The sequence below is a fragment of the Haplochromis burtoni genome, unplaced genomic scaffold (genome assembly GCF_018398535.1).
Source record: "Haplochromis burtoni strain Fernald_Lab_line unplaced genomic scaffold, NCSU_Asbu1 Contig_12, whole genome shotgun sequence".
Classification (NCBI taxonomy): Eukaryota; Metazoa; Chordata; class Actinopteri; order Cichliformes; family Cichlidae; genus Haplochromis; species Haplochromis burtoni.
In genome coordinates this window covers 360,549-373,803 of record NW_024582373.1, presented here as the reverse complement: position 1 = coordinate 373,803, position 13,255 = coordinate 360,549, and the positions used below count along the sequence as shown (strand labels likewise).

Here is a 13,255-nt window from a genome sequence, read left to right as displayed (position 1 = left end):
ATTTCTTCGAGCCACAAGTGAGCATATTTGGATAAAAAGTTAGAGTGCTGAATTGTAGTTAGCCCTCGCAAGATGTGTTGGCATGGTGTATGGATGTATGCAACAGACACAGCTAGCTGCTAAGTAGTACAAAGTAACAGTTTAATAATGTCAAATTATGTAAAATTCACCCACATACAGTGGTGTGGTGTTGTTTTATTTATTTAATTATTTAACCAGACTTTAAGATTCTGTGGGATCTGACTTGTTTTATGAGCCAGCCTCAAATAGCAACTTGAGGAACTACAATGTGTTTGTACAAGTTTATTTGTGGGATTCCCAGAGGCTGCTACCCGATACTTCACATAATCTCCATTAGTAGCACCAGAGGTTTCCTGTAGCTGCAGACTTCCACAAAGGGTCCATTTCTGTCTTCAAACGGTTTCAGTGTATTAATAATAAACTGCGTTGTTGGACTCTGACACAATTTGATGTGCAGGTGTGGGCTGGGTGTAGTTTAATATTTATAATTTTGCATTAAGTTAAAGACTAAGGCGTCACTCTCATGATACCAACTTTGTCAATACAGGAGCAGCAAAACAGATGGGATGCAGAGAGAGCACAAAGTGCCAGAGAAGCTACAAAGCAAGTTGTTGAAGAAGACGAAGATGAGTTGCCCATGGTAAGTGTCCTGCTGAGGCTGCCCGTACCCCCCAAAACAATCATATATGTGTATGTATTGTTATTCGTTTATTGTCTGCAGATTACACAGATCTTCAGCTTGGCTGATAACTCGGTTGGGACTGGTACAGATGCAGAAAACCACCTCATGAAACTACTAGACTCTTTACGCTCCTCTGTACTGCCCATATTGTGGTATGCTATAATGGTGGAGGGCCCACAGCTGCAGCTCATCCAGTGTTCTAAGCAGTCCAGCATGACTGACACCATGGTGCTGATCGACCCGGGCTTCTTCTATCAGGTCACGGTCCAAAAGCAACCGCTGCTCCCCACCCACCCGCTGTACGACTGCTACCCAGCACGTCTAACCTCGGTGACTGAGGTGGTCAACCTGCTTTTGGGTCTGGAGAAGTACTCTGTGTGCCAGGGGATGCCTCCTAAAGAACCATTACATTATAAAGACCCCATCATACTGGAACGGTCATCAACATGTGATTTCTTGGTGAAGAAGAATGTGGGCATTTGTAATAACTGCAGAGCACTTCACTGACTTCAACATCATCACAGACAGAAATGGGGAAAAATGTGAGCAGAGTGGAGACCACTGGTTTTCTGGTGACACTTTGTCCCATTTTATTGTAATTTTTGGTGATGATGTATATCAAAACTTTACAGACTTACCTCTGGACTGTAAATGGTTTATTTTAAGAATCACCAAAGGCATTTCAGGAGTTGTGACGTTATAATCCAGGCGTGTTTCTTCCCAGATGTTTTATTATGTAGGTGTAGGGCTTTTCTACTTGACTGTTATGTGTCTTGGCTTTGGCAGTGTGTTGGACAAGGCTGAAGTCAGCCCTCTGTGTGGTTAGTGCGCTGTTGGTTGATTCACACTCTTACTTGAGGAATATCCCTCGCCCTCCTTACCATTATTCCACATTTTAGTAGCCCTTTCAGACAACTGTACTCCTAGGAATTAGCCCACAGGTTTGATTCCCAGCATTAACACTGTTGTCATGCTACCGGGTTCATTCATACTACATACGACAAAGTTAATAGAAGATTTGTTTTGGTAAAAACAAGTGTGCACCTCAACTGCTTTCTTTTTAAATTTAATAATATATTCACTAGTGCCATCACTGTTGTCACTAGCACTCCATTAGCTCTTGCTTGATGTGCTCCATTTTTGCATTTGCTCCCAGTGACAATACTAAGGCCAGATAAATGTGAGTTAGAAAGGGTATCCGGTGGCAAATCAGATGTGTGGATCCATCTGATGTGGCGACCACTTGGGGAAATAAGGGAGCTGCCAAAGGTACCCTTCTATTAGAAATAGTTATTTAAATTGAATTATGTGATTATTTCAAATTCATGACCATTCATACTGGATTATAATAATCACATGTTGATTCTGGGCTGAAATTACAAGCATTTTTTAAATGTCTTAATCTGATTGCAAAGTAGTCGATTATTTGATTGGCTCTTCCACTGAAGGCAGAATGTGCTCCTAGCAGCAGCGGGTGTGGTGTGATGAGTTTCATACGACCTTTAAAAATGAATTGACGTTGTCCTATGACAGGAAAAAAAAGTACAAAGTACAATTGTTCTCATAAATAAATAAATAACTTTAATCTCATAACTTGTTTTTTAAACAGCTGTTGGGTAGGTCAGCTTTTTTCTTGTAAATCTAACCTACCCTCCTTTTTTGCTTTCACAGGGTGAGTTTTTGTGTTTATATTGCAACAGAAATATCGGAAAAGTGGGAAATATATCATCACAAACTGACCTAGTATGGACATATTACGCTAAATTTGTATTCACCCTATTACTATGACAGTCTAAAGTCATTAGAGCAGAAGCAAAAGTTCAGACACAACCCACAAGCTATAAGTAGGAGCAAGCCGCTGTTTTAAAAAGACCCAAGACATCTGAGATAGTGATTATCCAGAGCATACAGTGACATTACTGGTCAAGTATTTAGTTGAGTGTTCCCCAAATAAAGAGACAGTGTGGATGGTTATGCAAAGTATGCATAAGTAACACTTAAAAAAAAAAAGAAAAAAAAAAGTACTTTCGTGTACTTGTAATTTCTCTCGATTTCAGCCCAATGTCATGTCGAGTGAGAATATTTCACAATATATCTACTGAAAACTTTATTCACTGACCCCGTACTTAGACTTGACACTAAAAACACCTTTAAGATCTCAAAACACAAAAAACAGATTAAGATGAATGTAGTTAAACATTCCTCACAAATCTGAAACTAAAACCCAGCAACGGGATTACAGTTGTTGTGACTGGCAGCATGTTGGCTGAGAGCAGAGAACACTTTCCTTAAAGGTTTAGTTTTGGTTTTCTGAGGTTTTGTTTTTGGAACAACATGCTCTTGTTAAACTGATGATGTAGCAACAATCGTCATACAGATGATGACTCTTTATAAATCTGAAATAATAATACGCACTTAACGAGTGTCCTTCCGTCTCTGTTCTCGAGTAGTATAACACTTGGCCTTTAATTGTATTTTCAGCTGTATAATGTGTTTTGTTTTTGTTTTATAAGTGTATAATAATTCACCCCCCAAATTACAAACCTCTTGTAAGTTTTAACAATGTGAAATTTTATACATTCTTGATGTGATTTTTTTTTAATTATGTTTTCCTCAAGTAATTGTGCATATGTTGAAATATTTGGGAACAGTGGGTTATTCTTTAAAAAATATATTATTTAGTCTTTGAATTAAAACATATTTGAAGAACTGACACAGGTTTTTCCTCAATTCTGGTCATTTTTGTCTTTGTGGATGTAATGTTTGGCAATAATGTTATAATATTTTGTATTATTTTACAATTTGCCAAATGTGTCTAAGTCATCAACGAGTAGAATTAATTGACTTAAACTTTATATGCAGTAAAATCAATTTGTGGTTGCTGTCTGCTAATTATTGATTTTATGGTTGAGTCAGTGGAACACATAACCTAAAGAGAACATATAGCCTATAAAGCTAAGCAAGCCTTAAACATACTTTGATCAGTTAATATAAATCAGATTCTAGAGAGAGTTCGTGTAAATTTGACTGCAACAGTGTAATGTTCAAAGTTCAGCTGTGCCTTTAACAAGCAGTTATCACTTTGTCGGTTTTGTTGATCGTTCTTCATGAGCGGTCAAAAGCTTTGCTATGAATTCTGGGAACTCACTCTTTCAAAAAAGATGCTCCAGGTTGTCCTGTACTGATGAAGATAATCAAGGAAGAACCAAGTGCTACTTACGAACTTTCTCAGGCAAAACGGACCATTTAACCACAAATTTCAGTTTCCCCTTTATGATTTGTTGCCAGGACTTTAGCGCAGCTGTTGTTTGTGGATCTCTCGCCTTTAACTTTGTCTTCAGAGAGTGAAATGTGTGCTTCACTTGGCTGGTAACAGGTGTTTAACAGGTCCTTTTTTGTTTTGAGACACTTTTTCGCCCGTTATTTGGTGATGTGCTGAAAAAAATATTTTAATTAGTATAAAGCTGTTTCTGGATCGGATATACTTGTTAATACTTACAGTGAATTTTCTTACAACATTTGAAGCCCTGAAATTAGTCCAATATTAATCCAATCCGAAACATTAGCACTTCAAAGGATATTGAATGCGTTTTTTAATACTAATAACTGTCAGAGTTCCAGAAAATCTGGATCTCTTTGTATAAAAGAAATCAAATCATTATTGACGTTTATTACAACTGAAGTTATGGAATTAAGGATGGAAGAACGCAATAAACTTCCCATTAAAAAGCCATGTTGGGCTGCTATAATTTGGTATGGTGCGGTCCAAATTATCTCTGACATAGAAAGCAGTAAAACTAAAACGACTATTTGAATTTTTCGAGTTGAACGTATCAATTTTTAAATCTGGAAAAAAGTCTCTTGGGGGTTTGGAGAGGGTTACCTTGAATGCTGCACATGAATCCACGCTACTGTGCAACACCTGGGTTACATTCTTATTAGCGGATCGAGTGGCGCACATTGAAGGCATGTACCATCTGGGGAGGGGCATCGTCGCTGTGGTCGTGTTGGAGTCAGCTGGCTGTGTGAAAGAGAGCGTTTTCATGCCGCGCAGAAAGCAGGTCTGTTGAGATGCGCAGAGCTCCGACGCAGCGGAGGTCGCGAGGCTGCTGGTGAATTACAATTGGGATAGTGAACCATCATGAACGGGCAGCTCTTTTCCGTGGATCTCCGCACATTTTGCCAATAAAAACAAGCAGGAATGATTTTCCTCCCCCTGCTTTCGCTCCAGAGAACCATGGAGACCTCGCAAGGCATCAGTCATGCTCTCTGGTAAGAGGGGATTCTGCTCCAATATGTCCTCTTCCATCCTAAATGGGCGTATTAATTAATAGCTACCAGTACGGCTTTTTAAAAAATGAGATATTCTCGATAAAATGAAATGCATCGGCCTAAACGCGAGTCCGCAAGACGTCCTCGCATCTGTTCACGCATTTAGCTCATGTGAAAAGACGTTTGTCACCGTGGCGGGTTGTGACACACCTGCGATGTGTTATCGCTTCCATAATGAGTCCGGTGCGTTTCATTATCAGCCGGTGCGCCGCCGTCTGCAACGGCTATGCAGATGCGGGGATCAGCGCAGACTGGATGTGCGAACGCGTGCTTTATGCTGAGCCAAATCACATGTCCGTACGATGAATGCAAGGACCGCATCAAGTGAGAGCCTTGCGTTTGTGTACGCGTTGTGCCAGAAAACAGTGCAACGGGTCGTTTGTGTGGCACGCTCGTCAGGAGGCAGGGGGTGGCAGAACTGCAAGAACGTCTCAAATTCAATTTTTAAAGGAGTGAAAATGTGTGCCAAGCTTCCCGGGAATGCATAACTTCTCCCCTGTTGCTGTATTGTTATGGAGCAAAAAAACAGACTCGAACATCTTGTTACTGCCGTCTCCTGGGCCTTATTGCTTCACTCCTCTCATTTATTAATACTGCTCGGTCACATGCAGCAGCGTTAAGCTCCTATTATTAACAGATCCCTGAGCGAGCCTGTCCGTCAGGATCCCTTTTGGTGGGGTGGGCTCGTAAAAATGTGTTTGTGCCTTTTACAGCGAGTCACTGTAGTCCACCTTTTGGCGTTTCTGGGAAACACCTCTGTTTTTTACAAGAGGGTTTTCCTTTGAAGCCTTATGCTCATTGCTCCTTTTTTATTTACAGTTGTTAGTGCAGGGACATGACATTTACAAGCAAAGGGGTTGGTGTGCTGGGAAACCATTCTCATGCTCAGTTTCCTCTTGATCACAGGGATTAGGATGAAACCAGTCATGTTAGTGTTTCTGTTCGCCTGTACAGTACAAAGCACTCCCTTTGGCTGTTGTGTTTCAGTATAATTCAGTCACATTCCATGGACGTGGACTTTGACCCAGATAGCTTTGTCACAGTTGCATTTTTTTTAATAACATTTAATACCATTGCATCAAGGTTACAATATTTTTTCTTTTTCTTTTTCTTTTTTTAAACAATCCCCTTAAGACATGGGCTGACACAAATTTGAATGTGTAGTTCTGTAGTAGGTAACTGACAAAACATGCACGTTAAGTACAGAGTGTGAAAAGAAACACTGGCTGCTTGATCTGGTTCTAGTCGTTTCACTACTTCTTACTAGCACATAGACAGAGTCAAAATGAGAAACATTTAGCTTCATCTAAAGTATCTTGTTGCTAGAACCAAGGAATAAAGTCTGATCAAGCGACTGTAGTACTACAGATGGGGGAGCGTATTCACCTACTTTTCTTCAAAACACAAAAAAATCAGATCAAGGTCCTTTAGTGTGTAAATATTGAATGTAATGGCGTGGCTGCTGTGGCTGCACTTCATAAGTCTGAGCGAAACAAAAGCACTGAACTCTTTCCAGAATCAGCAAAGTGGATTACAGCAAGCCACAGAGCATTAAAAACAGCGTTGGACATACAGAAATCCCTCCAGGTGTTACAGACCAAAGGAAAAATGTATAGCAATAATCCCCTCGGACGTTAGAGTCACATTCCTTTCTTTATTACTCCACCCTCCACTCCTCCAACCTCAGCTTAGCGGAATCCAGGTGGATAGCAATCACTGGGCTTTGCTTTGTTTTGCCTGTGGTAGTTGTGTCAAACATACAAAGGTGAGCATCAAGGCCCGGGGAGGGAGAGAGGACGAGCTATACGATTGGTCAGCCTTGGCTAAGCTGCCCTGCCTTGTGCTGATAAGTGCATTATAAATCAGTATTTCATGGATATAGAGAGCAAAACGAAGAGATCACATTGGTGCGCGGGGTTGGTTGGAGGGTCACCTGACCCCTGCATAAGCCCTCCATCCACAGTTGTAGGGGTTGCTCAGGTGGAGGCAGCTCTGAATCAGCCGTATGTCTGACCTTGTCCAATCTCTTCTTTGTTGAATCATAAATTACATCTTCCTCCTTCTTATATTTCTACTCCCATCCTTACAGGGTCCTTGGGGTCTGATAGTCAATGTTTGGGAGTTGCATTACTGTTCTCCTATAGATTAGATCAGTATGGCTTTAGACACGGAGAAATGCTGTCCTGGTGCACCAGTGAAAGCAGTGAGGCACTGCTTTGTAACAACTGACACAGACAGTGGTGCAAACTGTAGTTTTTAACTATCTGCTGCCTATTAACTTCTCAGGAACCAGCGGGGGATCCTCATGCTAGCCTAACAGGAGCTGTGTAGTTGTAACCCTCCTCTGGTTCACATGTGTAAGTTGACAACAGCAGCAGCTGTGTCAACACCAGCGGTCAACATGAGGGCTGCTGGCCTCACCTGCCCATAGTTAGCTGGAGGTGGGGTTTCAGCTGCTCCTTTATACCACAGCCGCCTGTTGAAAGAGACCAATAAACTTGCTGTGCAGCATGTGGTGGTGCTGCAAAAGCTCCTGCCGCACTGTATTAAGACTTGTAGTTTTAAGTCTTGAATATGTGTATTATAAATTCTCAACAATAGCTTTTCCTGTTCCCAGGACTCTTGGGCCACATGAAAGCTGACAGTAGAGAGAGAGTGAATCTGTTTAAGAGCCGAGAGCCATCGTGTTTATCAAGGGAGACGACGCATAAAACTGTTGTCTGTAGGAATGTAGCTTTGCTGTGAATATTTCAAGCTAATATGCATCACTTCTAAGCTGACGAGAGAGCATTATGGCTCCTTGTGTGGACACAGGAGGATCAGAGCTACGGTACGGGCTTCAGTGTTTAGCCCGTCTAGAATATTAAACTCTTCCTCGATTTGCATTTGAGTGATACGAGCTGCACAGGGCAGCTCGCTCTCATCACACGGCTCATGTTTTCATCGACACGGTTCCTTCAGTGCTATCTGTACCACCATCCACAGCCCATACGCATGCTCGGCCAACAAGTGTTTGAAGCTGTGGTGTTTAAAATCTATATCTCCTCAGATTCTGTGAGGGCGGCTGTGGTTCAGGAGGTCGTTGTCATCCGTTAATCAGAAGGTCTGTGGTTCAATTCTGAGCTACTCCAGTCTGCATGTTAAAGTGTCTTTGGGCAAGATGCTGTACTCCTTTGTGGGTGATAGAAAGTGCTGGAAAAAAGCATCAGACGTATGTCATGTCGGGAAAAGGGTTCATGTAGTAGTGCATTTACCATCTCACTCATGCTTCCCCCCCTGAAGTGTGTTGCAGTCCTGTATTGTCACACCTGTGCCTCTGCACAGCAGGTGCTTACAAAGCTGGCACTTAACTTAAGGTAGTGAGGTAGTGATGCAGCTGATCCCCTCAGGTGTGTTATCTGTTAAGTGTGGCCATGGTGGATCTGTTGCAACTGGTCTTCACCTTTCCTCTAGCTGCTATTACACAGTGATTACTGCTATGGTGTTTTAACCATAGCCCCATTGTGGTGTCTTTGCATTCTCTTTCTGTAGTTATAAACACCTTTATAATAAGATGCACTGTAGGTTCAACCACTGCTGAACAGCAGGAAAAATTAGGAGTAGCCTACAACCAGCCAACAAACATTTCATAGATGTCATTTAGGTGGGTAAGGGATGGTGAATAAAGGTCTTTAAGGTATTTGTTAGCCATGTCTGCTAATCCTCCCATAATAGGCCGCTTTTACCCACAAGTCTAAATAACTGGAGGTTATCAGGTGGGTTTCACCCTAATGTAATAAGCTGGAATGTACAGTTATTCCTATTATTTCAAAGTAAAGCAAATGTACTAGTTGGTTTGTGGTTTGTTGTGGACAAAACTAATGGTACAGTTACAAAATACAAGCACAAAACACAGAAAGGGGCCATTGCAGAATGATTTTAATTTTTGCTCAAAGACATTACTCTGAAGAAACAACCTGACATTAACAATTACAAATAACTGAGAAAATTATCCATTTGTGAAGTAATTACACAAAAAAATGATATTGAAAGTTTCAAGCCCATTTTCATTACGGTCACATTGATTGAGGTCTTCAATTTGTCATCATAATGCGCTGCCAAAACATGTCTGCCATATTTCAGCTGCTATTCAACTGCATAACAGAAACAGAACAGATTATTTCACACACTATTTCATGATTTGGTGTTCCCAATTTATGTGGCACTGAATTCCTTCTTCAGGACATAAATTAAATGCAGCTTGCTAAGGAATTAAACTTTATCTAAGTAAGAGGAAGAATGTGTTGTTTCTTGCTAGGATGCTCATTGTAAGACTATAAAAAGGAAGTGTGAGACGTATTGTTATAGTAGCAAAGATGAACCAGTGATATCTGCACTGAGGACGGAGGTTTTAGTGTTTTTATGATGACAGAGTGGGCACATTTAGTTTTGTTTAACAAAAACAAAAGGGGGGGATTGCACTGAATTTCCTTGGAAATGTTTTGGTTGCTGGACAAAGCCATTCTTAGGGGCATGGCAGCCTTTTGGCTCCAGCTGCCCAGCGACAGTCCAGATGAATACCAAATGTCTCCGTCTCCTCTCGACTGCTTCTCTCTGTGGGTTTACTGTTCGGCTGTTCAACAAAGAACAGACATGACACTGCCTTGTACACTCCCAGGTGAAAAGCCCACTTGGTGTATTAGATTAACTGAAAATTTAATCATCATGAACTCGGTTTTGTGTAACAGGATTCATGTGATGAGCTTTTGTCTACCACTTGCTTGTGTGAAAGGCTCCTGTTTGTCTGTCAATAGGAGGTCAAGCATGCGGGGGTTTTCGCATGTACAGGAGCAAACAGCACTTACTGGTTCACTTCCAGAACAGGAGCCAACGCAAACTCTGGAAATATTTCAAGTATGTCTTCACAGAAAGTGAGCGTCGTGTTGTTTGAGGCAGGAAAACAGAACTCTAATGTTTCTGGCCTAAAAAAAGCCAAAAATCTGAGCATAGCTCTGAGACAGCTGCTCAGACTAACTGATAGATAAATGTTTCCTTTTGAAAGATGGGACACTGGCAGAAGCAATCTTTGGAAATGGTAATTCTGATCCAGCCCTTGCGGCCTTCCATCTAGATTTGTGGGCTGAATGGAGCCGTTTTATGATTTACTCGACTGGCAAGAAGACAGCAGGATGCTTATTTACGGCAGCGATTTGTGAGCAACGCCGAGCGAGAGGTTTTGGCAGAAAACGCGATCGCTATTTTTGGATGTCAAGTCTCTACTGGGCATTAGGGAAGAGGCTTTGTTTGTAATGAATCTCCATTATGTAGAAGAGAGTATATGAACCGTGGCTCACCTGCAACAGTTTAGTAAAAACAGTACATGTCTTAGTTTTTCCCCCCGATTATCTGTTGTTCCTTCTCAACAGATAAATAGATGATTATATGTAGAAGTTTTAAAATGATGTGAATTTTGTGTGAACCTTGACATTTATGACAGTCGCTTGGAGGAAATGCCACTGATTGCATTCTTTGCCGCCTTTGTTACTTATTCCAACACTTTGCTTCTGGCTCTGTTTCTCTTGCTTTTTTTTGTGATGGTAGCTTTGAGCTTGTGAGGCATGAAACACACAGGGATTAGATTTCTCCCTCTGTATCTGTCCATACATTATTAATGCTACTTATCTCGTCTCATTTTCCTTCTCTTTGCAAATTAATTGGCTACTAATTGCATCCAAGGGCTAATTTTGGAGTATTTAGAGTATTACTCTCTTTCAGAAGGCCTAGTCTGCAAGTTATGTTTGGACTCTAGATGAACTTACTCTCAAAATGTTCTCTAGAACTCATTAAATCCTAAATTTATAATCTTGCATACGTCATAACTGGGTTTATTGTGGTTTCATTTAAATTGTTGCTATCACCTGGTGCCTTTTTTTTTTCTGATCTAAGACATTTTTTTGTCTTTTCTCTTTCTGAGTCAAATATTCTCCCACAAGTCTGTTGTTACAGAAACTAACTCGTAATTAGTGATACAGTCTTTAAATACCTGAGCAGAGGGACAGCAGCGCCCCCTGATGGACCCTTGTGCCATCTGATCGAATGCTTTTTTGTTTGTTTGTGTGTGTGTGTATGTATGTATATATATATATACATACATACATACATACATACATACATACATACATACATACATACATACATACATACATACATACATACATACATACACGTATGTACAGTATATGTGTATGTATGTATGTGCTGTGGCTGCTATTTCCAGTGCTCAGTTACAGTTACTTCATGTTACTTGAACCGAAAAATTAGTTTCAGTGATTGGATGTAATGCTTGGGGTGGCTGTAGCTCAGGAGGTAGAGCAGGTCAGTCTACTGATTGGAAGGTTGGTGGTTTGATCCCTGGCTACCTGAGTCTGAATGCCAAATATCCTTGGGCAAGATACTAACCCCAAGTTGCTCTCTGATGCATCCACTGGAGTATGAATGTTAGTTAAAAAGCATAGAAAACAGCTCCGGTGAGTGTGGTATATAAACGCTCCAGGAGAGTAGAAAAGCGTTATATAAGAATCAGCCCATTTGATTTACTTGACTCCTCACATAAGTCCAGTGTACTGGCTCACATTTGGGTATATTTCAAACAGGTTTTTGGCAGATTTCTAAAATATTTGTGTCTTGTACCTCCAGATAACACAAAGCTGGCTAATGATACATTTTAAACCTTCATCTCTCTTTCTCAGGTGAGGGTGTGGCTGAGAGCGTGAATTGTAAAGTCCCCAGAATTACATCACATGGAGGTCAAAGGACATCTGATCACATCCATGGGTTTGGGGGCTCCTGGTGAGTAATGATGACTATTCACAGTGTAAAGATTCACACTTCCATCTGTGGACAAGTCTGAAAAGGCTTGAGAAACCATCAGCTTGCTTGTTTTCCTGCCAGTTTTTTCTCTAGGGAACTGCCAGCTGAAAAAACATCTGTCTTTGTGAAGACCTTTTGTTCACATACTGCCACTACAGCTGCCAGATAATCTTATCAGAGCACTCTGAGAACAGACACCTTCAAAAACACGACACTGTGATACAGTATAAACATAACCCACAAGATTGCGTTTTTAATGAAATCACTGCCAGTTTGAGTCCACATCTGAATTTCACTGTGTGCAAAAGTGACTTTCATGCGTTGTGCCTCCTAGATGTTCAAGGCTGCCAGGATGGCAAGCTGCAGGCTGAGAGGATCGGAACTCTGCAAGAAAGGAAGCAGGCCTTGGAGGCTCTCCTCAACGCCAGAGTGGGAGAGCTCAAACAAGTCTGTTTGCAGGAAGCTGTGAGTCGATCTCGCTTCATCTTCGAAACGTAGCTCAGCTTAGATTCTCTCTCCGTACACCTCAAGCGATGAGAGGATAGCTGCAGTGTGGTTTAACAGCAAATTTAAGTCTTCTGTAAAAATGAGAATAAACGTGAACATCTGAGCTCAGCTGCAGCTAACAACTTGTTGAAAATGGGATATTTTTCACAGACAAAATCTTTGCTTGATTGCTTCTGAGAGCCTGTCAGTGCATGTTAATGAATCCGCAGCTGCCTCAGCTTTTCTTTAACAGCTGTTCAACACATCCCTGTTTTCAGCTGGATGGTGACTCATTCTATCTGTGTGCCTATTTATGGATTCAGAAGTTGTCTGCTCTGTTGTCAGTGTAGCTTACTTAGACATCTGAAGCACTTCTCAACTGCAGAGTTATGGTTCTGCTTTAGAGGTAAATGCTAAACGCAGCCAAATTATTGCTGGCATATATCTCGTGCCATATCTAGACCATTTAAGGAATTTTTTTATTTTTATTTTTTTTTTAAGAGACTTAAAGTAATCCGTTAAATGGTTATCACTTTATGAAACAGTTTGCACTTCAGTGGCCAGTGAGAAGGATTTCAGTAACTGGGGGCTAATCGATGTCCTCTACAGGAGCTGACTGGGAAATTGCCACGTGCTTTCCCATTGGAGACAGGAGAGAAACCCCCGCTGGTGCAGCGGAGAGCTGGCCTAGCGCCCATTGCCAAGGCAGAGGTAAGTCAACACCTTGAATATCAATTGTGTTTACGCAGTAGCTGTACCGTTGTGTGTGTGTGTGTGTGTGTGTGTGTGTGTGTGTGTGTATGTTTATTCGAGCATGGGTCTCCAACCTTTTTTGCGCCACGGACCGGTTTAAAGAAAGCAGATGAAAGCCATCTTCACGGGTGC

At 41.3% G+C, this 13,255-nt stretch overlaps 2 protein-coding genes across 7 annotated transcripts in view; both read left to right on the top strand.

Moving 5' to 3' along the window:
- Nucleotides 1-3,416, top strand: part of mbd1b (methyl-CpG binding domain protein 1b) — a 13,248-nt gene extending 9,832 nt beyond the window's left edge. For 4 of the 5 annotated variants that reach the window (XM_005915273.2, XM_005915276.3, XM_005915272.3 and 1 more), the window contains exons 16-17: nucleotides 569-661; nucleotides 743-3,416. In XM_005915273.2, the coding sequence (XP_005915335.1) occupies nucleotides 569-661; nucleotides 743-1,210 (561 nt within the window). In that variant the 3' untranslated portion in view covers nucleotides 1,211-3,416. The remainder of the gene's footprint in view (nucleotides 1-568; nucleotides 662-742) is intronic. The other variant, XM_042214501.1, reaches the window with a different exon arrangement.
- Nucleotides 3,417-4,681: 1,265 nt separating this feature from the next.
- The window catches only part of ccdc120b (coiled-coil domain containing 120b), a 14,172-nt gene continuing 5,598 nt past the window's right edge, over nucleotides 4,682-13,255 (top strand). The window contains exons 1-4 of one of the 2 annotated variants that reach the window (XM_005915271.3): nucleotides 4,682-4,975; nucleotides 11,764-11,863; nucleotides 12,219-12,349; nucleotides 12,980-13,081. In XM_005915271.3, the coding sequence (XP_005915333.1) occupies nucleotides 11,815-11,863; nucleotides 12,219-12,349; nucleotides 12,980-13,081 (282 nt within the window). In that variant the 5' untranslated portion in view covers nucleotides 4,682-4,975; nucleotides 11,764-11,814. The remainder of the gene's footprint in view (nucleotides 4,976-11,763; nucleotides 11,864-12,218; nucleotides 12,350-12,979; nucleotides 13,082-13,255) is intronic. The other variant, XM_005915270.3, reaches the window with a different exon arrangement.